Genomic DNA, 14,414 nt, shown 5'->3' on the forward strand with positions numbered 1-14,414 from the left:
AGGTATATAGGAAGAAGAAGCAATCTATATTGACTCTGATTTGTGTTTGTTATAGGCCCTCTTTTTTTTTTTGGCAAGTTTTTAAACATTGTATAAGCTTCCTCAATCTCTAAACATCCACCTATATATTATATTCTATATTATTTATGTTATTGATTACCTGCACAGTATTCTAGTGATTGGATGGTATGCTATGATTCACCAAATGGAGTTGTTTCATTGTTTACTGGACAATTGGAATTCTGAGTGTTTATCTCTCCCCTCCCCCTCCTTCCCCCAGTCTTTTGTTTGTTCCCTTGCTTTTATATCAAACTAATAAAATTTTAGAATGAGTTCAATTCTGACACCATTTTGAATCTACAGATGTATCAATGGGGGTTTGCAACAAAACAATTAGTAGGCATACAAAGTTATAAATAACTTTCCACCATTTATCAGAGCCACATAAAATAGTGCTTTCTTTAGTTTTCCCTAGAGAAATTGTTTTTCCCATACAACATCCTGTTACCTTCTGGTAGGATTGTCCCTAAATGATAGCAGACAGATGGCTTGTTTATTTGTTGATTAAATTTATAAAGTTGTGTTTTTTCAAGCCATAAATACAAAATCATACCTAACATATGAAAAGCTTAAATAATATATTTAAAATAAAATATTGTTTTACTTATTGTACCCCTTCTCTCAGAATTAGGACATTGTCTAGAAGAGTAGTGGTCAAAGGATTTAAACAAAAGGCCATCAGAATTATTTTTTGTTATTATATTATGTTTTCAGTTCCTTGAACCAAGAATCTAAAGCTAGGACGTCCAAGATGTCTTTAAAATATCTTGGTAATGAAGTTACCTGGGGTCCGAACTTCAGGCTGTGATGAGGCAGCATGGTTTTTATAAAGAGCTCTTCCTTTGAACTCAGAGGAAATAGGTTGGAATCTTAACTCTGATACTACTTATATAATATTAAGCAAGTGATGTCACATTTTGAGAACTGGTTCCAGAGCAAGATGGCATGTGTTCAAGATCTGCTTCTGGCTTTGATCCAGGGCCTGTCACTTAGTCCTTTAGGGCTCCAGGTGACTCTCTTTAGACCACTGGTTTGAAACACGGTACTGATTTGCACTGGTTTCTTCATCTGGTAGTAAGCTCCTTGAGGGCAGGAACACTGCCTTTTTTTCTCTTTTTGTCTCGCCAGCATGGAGCACATAGAAGGCACTTAATAAATGTCTATTGATTGAATTGATTGATTGGTAGTTTCCTATGAAATCAAAAGTGTAGTCTCTATTTCTCTAATTGGTCTCTATATTTTGAGAATATTTTGTTCCACATAGCTTGGAGATTATGAGTATTTGATATGATAACATCTATGAAAAAATGTGTTATTAGATTTTTTTTTTAAAACAGATCAACATTATTTCTGGATGGTTGTGGCAACAGTCCTGTTTGTGATAAAGGTCTGCTTCCAGTGTGAATTATTTGTGGAATTCTAATATTTTGAGATATGTATTTATAGTGTAGGGATTTGTCATCTCATCTATGAACAACAGCGAGCTTCTGATATATAATTCTAGTGATCATGTTGTTGTGTCTTCATATACAATTTGTTCAAGTATTCCCCAGTCGAAGGACATTCCTTTTGTTTCCAGAGTTTTTTGGTTTTCTTTTTGTTTTTGTTTTTGTCTCTACAAAAAAGAATGCTAGCAATATTTTTCATACATATAGGGCCTTTTTTTCTTTATTTGATTTCTTTTGGGTGAGCATTAATAGTTGTATAGCTGGTCAAAGGGTTTTGTTTAATAACTTTCAATAGCTGTTTAACAACTTTTTGTGTGTAATTAAAAATTTCTTCCATAATGCTTATGCTCATTCATGGGCCCATTAAGAGTTAGTCAATGTGTCCATTTTCCCACAGCCACTCTAACATTTGTCATGTTCCCTTTTTTGATCATCTTTGCTAATCTTCTGGGTATGAGGTAGAATTACTTTATATTTCTCTTTATGAGTAATGAAAAGCATTTTTTTCATTTGGTAATAGATAGCCTGGATTTCTTCTCTCTGATGATTGCCTTTCACTTCCTGACTTTTTTATCAATTGAGGAATGACTCTTGTCCTTAAAAATTTAAATCCTTATATTTCTTGGAAATGAAGCCTTTATCAGAGGAATTTTTTGCAAAGATATCCACCTTCCCCCAGCTGTTTCCTCTTTAATCTTAACTTCATTGGATTTCTTTGTGCAAAGACTTTTAAAATTTTATGCAGTCAAAATTGCACATTTTTCTCAAATTTTTTTTTTACTATTGTTCTCTTGAAGGTAAATGGGGGAGGGAGGCTGGGAGAAATTCTAGTGATGTAAAAAATCCAAACTTTTTCAATAAAATTTTATTTTATAAAAGAAAAAAGATGAGAAGAATTAAATGAATAATAATTACAATCCCTATTGTTTGGTCTTTAATGAATTTTTCTTTCACAAATAGTCCAGAGAAAATGTTTATATGCCAGTTCACTTATTCAATTACCAAAAAAGTAATAATTTTATCCATTTGGGCTGTAGTCTTCTGAAAACTAAGCGGGGATGAGCCATAGTATGATAACAACCTGTCACAGGCCATTTCTAAATCAGTTTCATTGAATTGAAGATAAGAAGAATGAAAACAAGAACAATAATAGCAATAATAATAATAGTTAACATTTCTGTAGCACTTTGTGGTTTATGGGACACTTTACATACATTATTTCAATTAGGCTTCACCCTTAACCACCCTGTGACTGTTGTTATTCCCACTTTAGAGATGAGAGACTGAGTTTAAGAGGCAATAAAATTTGTCTCAGGTAATATGGCTAGTTAGGGGCACAACTGGATCTCTAAAGTCAGGTCTTCTCTGCCTAAAGCCAGTGTTCTTTCTAACACAGCACTTTACAAGTGAGAGCTGGTTTCAGTATCTCCTCTTGGTTATAGTTGCCCGGTCAACCTCTTGAAAGGATGTGTTAAGTGAAATATTGGTTTGATTAAAAATAGGATCTATTCCATAGAGAAGTAATCAGGTTCAAAGGTTTTCTGAGATATGGTAAGTATTACCTTCCTGTTATCTGAACTTAGTCAGATTCCAGTAACAATTGAATACGTATTTCTATCTCCAAACCTTTTGAAGGTGTGACCTTGGCTTCAGGCCATGGACCTTGTCACTTTGATTCATCTCTGTATGTCTTTCATGAGCACTACAACTGACTTTACTTGGGGCTGATGTAGAACACAGACATTATCCTACTTATTCCATTATTCTTCTTTCAAGTACCTTTGGATCTATTGATTACTCCACATTGGCTGTAGGAAGATTTATTTTCTTCTTTTTATTTTCAGGTGTGAAAGTATTTGAGGAGGGGCAGGAAGGTCCAGAAATGTGATTTCACTTATTTGTGGAGTACTTGCTGTGGAAATTTCTTCCACTGATTCAGATGGACCATTTCTCCATCACTTAGAATTTTAAAAAGTTATCTCTTGGCATTGAGAGTAAATTCCTTATGGTCATGTTGTCAGTGTGTACAAGGGGAAAGCAAGGCTAACACTCAGGTCTTTCTGATTCCAAGGTCACGCCTTTATCCATTGTGCAGTCTGACTCTCAGAAGTCATATGAGAGCTGGAAAAACAGAATGATTTTCCTGTTACATTTCAAAAGAAAAGAGGCCTAAAGAATGACTCACTTTTTTTCTTTAAAGGTCAGAGGGCTGTGTTCAGTCCAGCCAAAATGATATGATGGAGTCTTTGGTGCTTGGCTCTAATCCCTTCTTACTGTCTGTACTTTCCTTTTCGTCTATAGACTTCATTCTGATTATGACATTTTCTCCCACACCTAACCAGTTAAACAAGAAGTTTTCTCTTTGTTCAGTGAGCACTGAAACAGCTACATAAAATTTAAGAATACAAAACCTGAAAGTTTGCATTGATATTGTTATTTTGTAATCTTCATAATTGGTCCATCGGGCATGTTTTATAGCACCATTACTTTAAATATTTGCTGAGTATTTGTTTTATGGGAATAGGTTTAAAATGGCAGATTTATGAAGCATATAAACAAAACTGAAATTAATATGGTGCTAAGATGAATGGGACGTACAGTCTTTGTAAATTTTGTATTTATAGGCAACCTGACTGCAGAGAAAATGAAAAATCTGTTGTGAGGATAGGAAAGCGTCTTTCTAATGGCCAAAGCTAGAAGTCTGTCATCTCAGCCTCCTAACGTTTACTTTAAAGAAATAACTTTCCATCTACTCAGGAAGTCAGAAGGAGGGACAGAGCTAGGTGGTGGGTGAGAGAATGAGTATGTTAGTGATATTGGAGTAGGGCTACTTTGTATAGTTCTGAATCTCTCCTCATGACTCAAAAACAGACCCAAGATCTGAGAATAAATGAATGGAAAAGTGTATGTTGGAGGACAGCTAGGTGGTGCAGTGGACATAGTACTAGCCTTGGAATCAGGAGGACCTGAGTTCAAATGTGATCTCAGACATTTACTAGCTGTGTGACCCTGGGCAAGTCACATAATCCCAATTGCCTAAAAAAATGTGCCTTGGGCAATGTTGTATCTTTTTCTAGGAGGTGTATACTGTCAATCTATGCTACCTTGGGTAAGTTGCTTCATTCACTCCTCTGGGCCTCAGTTTATTTACCTGCAAAATGAGGTCATTGGTCCAAATGATATCCAAGTTGCCTTTGAAACACAAAGTTCTCTAATTTTTGATTTTTTTTTTGCTATCCAAAGTTCTGTGATTCCATAATTCCAGTTCTCTCAATGATTTAAACACTTTTTATATACTAAAGAACACAGCAAAAAAGTTAAGCATTTTATTGGGGAAGGAGGGAGAGAATTTCTACCATGCATTTTTATAAGCAAAAAATTTTAATATTGAAGAAAAGTTTGAAAATCCTTTCTCCCATGCCACCTGACAGTATATTGTAGACATTTTTTTCCTCTGTCCTTCATGGGGAGCAGGGTTAGGAATCTTTAATCACACAGAAATAAATGAGAATGTTTCTAAATTTAAATTTTCCTATTTTTTTATTTGAAGGTGAGATTGTAGTTTACTGTCTAACATGACATAGGCTAATTTACAGTGTTCCAATAAATGCAGAAATGGCAGTCTAGTTATCTTGTTATTCTTTTTTTTTTTTTTTGGCCAGGCAATTGGGGTTAAGTGTCTTGCCCAGGGTCACACAGCTAGTGAGTGTCAAGTGTCTGAGGCTGGATTTGAACTCAGGTCCTCCTGACTTCAGGGCCAGTGCTCTATCCACTGTGTCACCTAGCTGCCCCAGTCTAGTTATCTTGTAATAATCACAGATGAAATTTAAAAAGAGCTTTGAGTTTTGCAAAGTACTTTAGATGTACTGGCTTATTTAAGCTTCACCACAACCTGTAAAATTAGAGATATGATTATCCCATTTTAGAGATGGGGAAACTGAGGTTCAGAGAGGATAAGTGACTAGTTTATGGTAACAAATATTAATAACTGTTAGAGAAGGATGTGGAAATCAGACCAACTCCAACCCTAATACTCTTATTCATTATTCCATGTTACCCTCCTTTTATAAAACTGCACTGCTTACATACTTAAACAATTAATTTATATGTTTTGATAGCTGCTATTTCAAGTACTCTTTTATTACTTGTAACAGCATGTGCCATTAAACTTGATTTTTGTGACCAAAAGGTTTTTTTTTTTTTTTAATAAAGATGATGAATGGAACTTTTCAAAATGCTTTCTTTAGAATGAGAATAATTTTTCTTCCAAGCCTTGGGGTTGTCCTTTGTTAAATGAACGTGTATAAAACCAATTTAAGACTTGCTGAATGTGAGAATCATCCACATTGCTAATAATGTAATAATTAAAATGTTATTTGGGAACAATTCCTACATTGTTCATTATAATTATTTGATATTTCATATAATTAACATTTGCTTCATTGGCTGAATATGAAATGAGCATAACTCTGTGACAGTTAATTTCTATCACTATTGCTCCCTGGACTTTGTTCCAGCGTACCTTGAAAGTTACAGAATAATTCATTTTATGAATGGAAATGTCAAAGTCCCGATGTCTTGCTTTCACATTTCATAACTTCTTAGGGATTCCCTTCCTTCAGCCTTAAGGGTCACATGGGTGGCCTTTTCTTTGTCCAATTGTTATACATATTACTCTAGAATTATTTTTTTTAATAAGGGCTTTCTTTTAAGAATGGGATTCTTAACCATTCTGGGGGACCTTAGATCCCTATGGTAACTGTTGGCACAGTGGATAGTGCACTGGGCCTGGAGTTAGGAAGATGAGTGCAAATCCATCTTCAGATGCTTCCTAGCTGTTTGGCCCAAGGCAAGTCACTTAACCTCTGTCTGCCTCAGTTTCCTCAATTGTAAAATGGAGATAATATCATATATGTCCCAGGATTCTCGTGAGGATGAGTTAGTATTTGTAAAGCACTTAGTATGCTGCTTGGTACATAATAGGCACTTAGTAAATGTCTATTGCTTTCTGTTTCCCTTCCCTTTGGCAGCCTGGTGAAGCCTAGTGATGCTTCAGAATAATATTTTTAAATATATAAGATTAAAGAGGAAGCTAATTATATTGAAATATGGTTATTCAAATATTTAAAAATAACAAGTTCATGGACTACAGGTTGAGAACTTTCACCCTAGAATGTAAGACTTGAACGCTCTTGAACAAGGCAACTCCTGAGCTGGTGCTGCCCAAGAAATCTTCCTTGTCTGCTAGAAGGATAGATGTCAGGATTATGCTAATTATGCTATGATACGAATAATAATATCTTATATTTATATAGCACTTACTTTGTGCCAGGCACTGTGCTAAGCACTTTACAATTATTATCTCATTTGATCCTCACAACAACTCCAGGAGGTAGATGATATTATGATCTCCATTTTACATATGAAGAAACTGAGGCAAACAAGGATTAAGTGACTTGCCGAACTAGTAACTATCTGAGGTGGAATTTTAAAAGAAGTCTTCCTGCTTTGTCCCTGTACCACTAGTAATCCTGATTCTGGTTGATTTTTATGAATGACTATTTAATAGACTTAAGTCCACATGATAGAAGTAGGATTCCATAAAATCCTACTCCAAATCTTCATTGTGGCATAGAGGTGATCCTGAGCCCATGGAGTCAATCCCAGTGGAACTCAAACTCCAGTAGCTCCTACCAAACTGGAAAGACTTTTAGTAACAGACTGTCTTTTCCCCCACCCTGAGGACCAACCTACTTTAGGACAGAGAAGAGAGGTTAAACACCAGTAGGCTGCCCCAACGTGATAAATTTTTGGCCATGGTAATTTATGAAACAGAAAAGTACAAAATGGTCCTTGTTCCTATTCATTCCTTCATTAAGTGATAGGGACAGAATCATAACTTTTAGACTCTTTGTAAACTTTAATGTAGATGTTGTAATGTGAACCTTGTCCAATGAATGACCAAGGAATGAACATGTTACTGAAGGGAATGAAATATATCAATCTTGACATTCTTGATGTTGAAGAAATCAGAAGACAAAAGGAAGTTGCAATTAAATGGAAGAATGGCCCATAGCTTTTCCTTGCAGAGGCAAGTAAAGGGATTGGTGGACTTGATTTTATCATGTGTCCTTGGGATATTTAGTGTGAATAATGAATCTTATGAAGTGGTCACATGTCTTTGAATTTAGACCAGTCAACGTTATAATTATGGCAATTAGTTCCAGCCCAATGGAACTAGGTAGTGCTAATTCAAATAATGCGACTACTTCACAGGATTCATTATTCACACTAATCAGGACTTAGCATGCAAAAACAATAATGAACATAATTACAACTTCTATGCCAACATCTGTTGTTGTTAATGAAGAACTTGACAAGACACTTCAAATAAAATCAGCATATACTTTAACATTCAATGACTTTGTTGCAAAGGTGAACATGGGAGGGGAGGGCAAAATATCTTGATAATTATGAGAGATCAAAGACTTGTAGACTTGTTTGTAATCTTTCCATGATATTTGCCTGTTTCTTCAACTCTTTGCAGAAAGGAAATTTAAATTTCCATGACTGCAAAGGTGAAATAACATTCCTGTGTCAAATTGTTGACTGGTGTTGGGAAAAATCTTTTAATTGCTGACTCTAATGGTATTTTCTCAGTCTTTTTTTTTTTTACCAATCTGCTGCATTTGATTTTGTTGGCCATCAGCTTCTTCAGGATATTGTTTCCTCCCTGGGTTTTTGTGATGCTATTCTTTCTAGGTTTTCCTATCACCTACCTGACTGTTCATTCTCAGTCTCCTACTCAGCTTATTATCTATATCTGCCCCCTAATTGTGAATGTTCTTTAAGATTCTGCACTGGTCCTCTTGTCTTCTCCCTCCTCACTGTCTTTCTTGGTGTTTTCATCAGCTCCCATAAGTTTAGCTATTATCTCTATGCAGATGATAGTTCTAGTTATACTTCCCCCATCTCTCCCTTGAGCTTCAGTTCTACAACACCCAATGCCTATTAGGCATCTCAATTTTGATGTCCTAGAGACATAACAAACTTGATTTGTCCAAAATAGAGTTCATTACCTTTGCCCAACACCTTCCCCTCTTCCATTCCCCATGTAAGTTAAAGGTGCTACCATTCCTCCAGTATCTCAGCTACATAAAGATGAAATTGTCTTTGGTGAGTAAACTGAACCAACATTGTAAAAATGATCATTCTACCTAAATTTATTTATTCAGTGCTATACCAATCAAACTACCAAAAATTATTTTATACAGCTAGAAAAGATAATGAAAAAAGAGCATGGTAGAAGCTCGGTATAGACAACATCTCACACTGTATACCAAGATAAGGTCAAAACGAGTACATGATTTACACATGAAGGGTGATACCATAAGTAAACTAGGAGAACATGGAACAGTTTATCTGTCAGTTCTATGGATAAGGGAAGAACTTAGGACCAAGCAAAATATAGGGAACATTACAAAATGTAAAATAGGTAATTTTAATTACATAAAATTAAAAAGATTTTGCATAAATAAAACCAATGCAGCCAAAATTAAAAGGAAAGTAAAAAACCGTGGAAAAAAATTGCAACAAGTATCTCGTATAAAGGTCTCATTTCTCAAATATATAGAGAATTGAGTCAAATTGATAAGAATGTGAGTCATTCTCCAATTGATAAATGGTCAAAGAATATGAACAGGTAGTTTTCAGATGATGAAATTAAAGCTATCTATAGTCATATGAAAAAATGCTCTAAATCACTATTGATTAGAGAAATGTAAATTAAAACAACTCTGAAGTGCCATCTCATACTTATCAGGTTAGTTAATATGACACAAAAAGGAAAATGATAAATGTTGGAGGGGATGTAGGAAAATTGGAACACTAATGCATTATTGGTGGAGTTGTGAACTCTTCCAACCATTCTGGAGAGCAATTTGGAACTATGCACAAAGGGCTATAAAATTGTGCCTACTCTTTGATCCAGCAATACCACTGTATCTGTCTGTATCCCAAAAGAGATTTTAAAAAGAGAGAAAAGGACTTATTTGTACAAAAATATTTATAGCAGCTCTTTTCGTGGTGGCAACCAATTGGAAATTAAGAGGATGCCCATCAACTGGGGAATGGCTGCACAAGCGGTGATAAATGATTGTGATGGAATATTATTGTGCTATAAGAAATGACAAGGAGGATGATTAAAGAAAAACCCAGAAAGACTTCTATGAACTGATGCAAAGTGAAGTGAACAGAACCAGGAGAATGTTGTACACAGTAATGGCAATATTGTTCGATGAAGAACTGTGAATGACTTAGCTATTCTCAGCGATACAGTGATCCAAGATAATCTCAAAGGACTCATGATGAAGCATGCTATGTGCTTACAGAGAAAGAACTGATGCTGACTAAATACAGACTGAATACAGACTTCATTTCATTTCTTCTTTCTTTAATTCTTTTTTAAAATTCAAGTCTTCTTGTACAAAATGGCTAATATGGAAATGTTTTGCATGATTGCACATGTATGACCCATATCAGATTGCTTACCATTTCTGGGAAGGCTCCCTGCTTCCCTATCCCAAGGAGGGATAGAATTTGGAACTTGAAACTTTAAAAAATTGTTAAAAATTGTTTTAACACATCATTGGGGAAAAATAAAACATTATTAAAAAAAAGAAATTGTCTATGACTGGTCATTCTCCTTTTGTCAAGTGCATTGGCAAATCTTATCATTTTAATACTAACACAATAGTTTATATGAAGCCTTTCTTGATTTCCCCCTATTGCTAATTTCTTTCCTAACCACTTTGTAGTTAAGGACCCTGAATTTATATTTTGTCTGTTTTATTTATTCTATATGTATATATGTATATATGTGTGTGTGTGTGTGTGTGTGTATGTATACATATTTTTCTCTCCTAACAACATGTAAGCTCCTTGAGAAGAGATTGTTTAATTTTTTGTATTTGTATACCAAATGTCTAGCAGAGTACAAGGAAAACAGTAAGCACTTAATGCTTCAAGCTGTTTGTGTGTTGGTGGGGAGAGTTAGGGGAAGCTTATTTAACAAGGTCTTTACACTATGAGCCTACAGAAATATAAAGAAAACTAACACTAAAATACCATTATACTCATAACTATGTTGTACATGTTTGGTCCTGGAAAACAAATGATAAGACAAATTTTCCTCATTTAGGGAGTTAGATGGTACAGTGGATAGAGTGCTGAGTTCAAATTTGACACATGCTAGCCGTGTAACCTTGGGCAAGTCACTTACCTCTGTCTGTCTCAATTTTCTCACCTGAAAAAATGGGAATAATAATAGCATTTACCTCTCAGGGTTGTTGTGAGCATACAATGAAATAACATTGGTATATATTTTTTGCAAACTTCAGCACTTTATTGTTATTATTATTATATCTGCATAGAGAAGTGGGAGAGCATGGAATTGGAATGTCACATACACTGTCAGTTGCTTTTTGGTTAGTTTTTGTCAACTGCTTTGCTTTGTTGCAAGGAAAGGTTTAGTACTCAGATAAGTATTTTAGAGTTATTGATGGTATAAAAAAGCAGAAAGACAAACAAAAACAGAATAGAAGCCCCTGAAAAGACAGAAAAAGAAACAGTGTTATTCCAAGCAACAGGGAACACTGGTGTCAGAGTGTTATATTGGCGATCCACTGGCATATTCCATAAGACAGGTAAAAGGGGCTACAATCTGTATTTCACATTATCTAGTGGTTGTGATGGCGTTCAGTTGTTTCAAGTATGTCTGGCTCTTTGTGACCCCATTTGGGGTTTTCTTGGCAAAGATACTGGAGTGGTTTGCCATTTCCTTCTCCAGTATATTTTACAAATAAGGAATCTGAGGCAAACAGGGTTAAGTGACTTGCTCAAGATTATACAGATAGTAAGTGTCTGAAGCTGGATTTGAACTCAGGTCTTCCTTACTTCAGGCCTGATGCTCTATCCACTTTGCCATTTAGCTGCCCTCATACCTGGTAGAGGATATTTTATTAAACTCCCTCTTCTACCAAAATCTATTTTGTATTTCTTTATTTCAAGCACTTACTAAACCTCTACTATGTGACCAAGCATTGTATTTGGGGTCCACAACTTGGCCTTTGCCCTTGATATTTTTTCTGCAGTGTCTATGCGGTTTCTAGCCGATATGGCCAAGTAGAAGTATGGATTTCACAGAGCATAATGTTATGTTGACTTCTGTAGAAATAAATCAATTTAGTAAGGAGGAAAAAGTAATTGAGTAAAAAAAAAAATCCACTGATCATGTCAAGTGACTGAATTCTCATTCTTTGCCCCACCAAATACTAGCATTATGTAGATGTAGTCTGAGAATGTATCACTGGTGTTTTCAGTGTCTGTGAAATCTGTGACTCTAATATTTCCATTATTCTTTTTTAACAGCCTATTTCCTCTCACTGTCCTCCAAAGCTGGTTCCTCTCCTGCAAACATAAAAAGCAGAGTTTTCCTTCCGACTAATAGCCAACAGCCATGCCAGGTACTTATAAGCACCCTTCTTTCATTACCCTTTTTTCTATGTGGGTTCTTTTTGGTTGGTAAACACATTTTTATTCCCCTCCAGGTCACATTTTATCACTACTCCAGCCATGTGAAGATGAATATAAATGTTGGTCTCCAGACTATGTGTGGCAATTCTTTTCAGAACATATGGCAAAACTCAGCAAGGTCCCCAAATCGGTGGGAAAGAGATGCCGTCAAGATCAATAGCAATCAGAAGTTTCAGGTATGGATGCTTCTTGTACTCAGAGACCCGTTGGAGAGCAGATGCCTAGATAGAGATATGGATGTTATCCTAAAAGTCACAATAAGCCTAGAATAAGAATGATATAGCACTTAACAGTAGATACCCAGTATTTGTTGAATGTCTTAATGTTGAATAGTTTTGTCATTAAAATATCAATATGTATCACGTGAGTGGCTATTTTTAGTCTAAATACATATAACTCCTTAATATTTTAAGTATAAATGTTGATTATTATTATTATTTATGTATCCCCAGTGCTTATCAGAGTACTTGTCAAATAGTAAATACTGAACTCTTGCTTTTTTTTTATTCATTCATATAAAGTGATGTATGACATACTGTGTGGGACACAGATGATCTAAAGAAATATCATTGCCTTGGCACAGTTCAAAATATTATAATTTTTTTTTTTGGCTAGGCAGTGGGGTTAAGTGACTTGCTCAGGGTCACACAGCTAGTAAGTGTTATGTGTCTGAGGCCGGATTTGAACTCAGATTCTCCTGACTCCAAGGCTGGAGCTCCATCCACTGTACCACCTAGCTGCCCAAAATATTGTAATATTTAACTCTACTTGGAGTCAGGAAGGGTTGGGTTCTAAATCTGTCTTAGAGACTTAGTAGTCATGTTATTCTAGGTGGGTAATCATACTTGTTTCCATAGAAAGAACATTGATCTGGAGAAAAGACTTCAAATCTAGTTTCAACCACTTAATATGTGTGACCTTGATCAAAACTCTTAACTTTTTGTTGGTCTCAGTTTTTCCATTTTGAAAATAAGTTCATTAAACTCTGGCCTCAAATGTCTCTTCCAGCTGGCATGAATGTTTAATCTAAATCCAACAGAGGCAGGATGACCTAAGTTCTAATCCTGTCTCAGGCACACTTAATAGTGATATGAACTTAGGCAGGACATTCAACCTTTTTTAGTAACAACAACAACAACAGCTATTACCTTGGAAGATTTTTGTCAGGCTCAAATGAGAAAACCTATGTAAAGTACTTCATAAAACTTAAAGTGATATATAAATGTTAGATGCTAATATCGTTTTTTTCTTATCATCCTTATCTTTTCTCCCAAATGTCCTTTTTTGAGTTTATTCTTTGTTGTGCTTTGTGGAGAAAGATTGATATTGAGAAAGTGAGAGGAAAAAGGGTAGTTGCTGCAAATACTAATTCCGGCTGCTAAGAATTTAAGTGTAATAAATATTCCATTTATTCCATTGACTACCCCAAATAGGAAACAAGACACATTTTCAGAATCATTCTGAGAATTAAGCCAATATAGCCCATAAAAGACAAATTGATCTACCTATCACTATAAAACCCAAATATCGTGGAAACCATCATCAAGTGATTCTAACGAGAAGTTCAGGAAAAGTATTGCATATTTCAACACTTGGGGCAGTCAGGCAAAAATGTGCAGCTCAGAACAGAAGCCTATGGTACTTTACTTAGCTACCAAAGTGCTCATTCTTTAAAGCTAGTTTGTGGGCCAGCCTCGTCCAAACAGGTCTGCTGAAATTAATCATTTCTTATCATCAATGGATACTCCTCATGATTAATAACATCATCAATTAACATGTATTAAGCAACTATAAGTAGCAGAAGATGGTAAGAAGGCCCTTGGCCTGGAATTTAAAATACTCAGCTTCAAGTGCTGTTTCTCTTTCTTACTACTTGTGCGATATTGGGTAAATTAGGCACCTTAAGTCTCAGTTTCCTAATTTGTAAAATGGAGATAGTAACACCTATATCTCTTTTACCTTACATGTCATCTTGACAAAAAATGAAAGAATGTACATAAAGTATGTTTTAAACCACAAAGCATTATATAAATATCAGTTGCTATGATAATGATGATGATAATCTAGGTTTTAGGGGAGACAAAAGTATACAAGACGTGGTTCTTGCCTTCAAGGAGATTGCAGTCTACAATAGTAGGGAACTTATACTTAACCATCATTAGATTTTCTAATATATTCTTTAAATTTTTTTTAACTGGGTCTATCTTACCCAGACTAGAAGTACAGAGGTACTCATGGGTTCCATCCCACTACTGACTGGCACGGGAGCTTTACCTGCTCAGTTTTACAGCTTGGCCAGTTGGCTTTTCCTCA

General features: G+C 35.3%; 1 protein-coding gene across 1 annotated transcript in view; it reads left to right on the forward strand.

Moving 5' to 3' along the window:
• MALRD1 (MAM and LDL receptor class A domain containing 1) overlaps positions 1-14,414 on the forward strand; it is an 832,608-nt gene that overhangs the window by 27,035 nt on the left and 791,159 nt on the right. The window contains 2 exon segments of the mRNA XM_027847861.1: positions 11,937-12,031; positions 12,116-12,277. Of these exon segments, the coding sequence (XP_027703662.1) occupies positions 11,937-12,031; positions 12,116-12,277 (257 nt within the window).

The sequence above is a fragment of the Vombatus ursinus genome, unplaced genomic scaffold (assembly GCF_900497805.2).
Source record: "Vombatus ursinus unplaced genomic scaffold, bare-nosed wombat genome assembly UNPS02005459.1, whole genome shotgun sequence".
Taxonomy (NCBI): Eukaryota; Metazoa; Chordata; class Mammalia; order Diprotodontia; family Vombatidae; genus Vombatus; species Vombatus ursinus.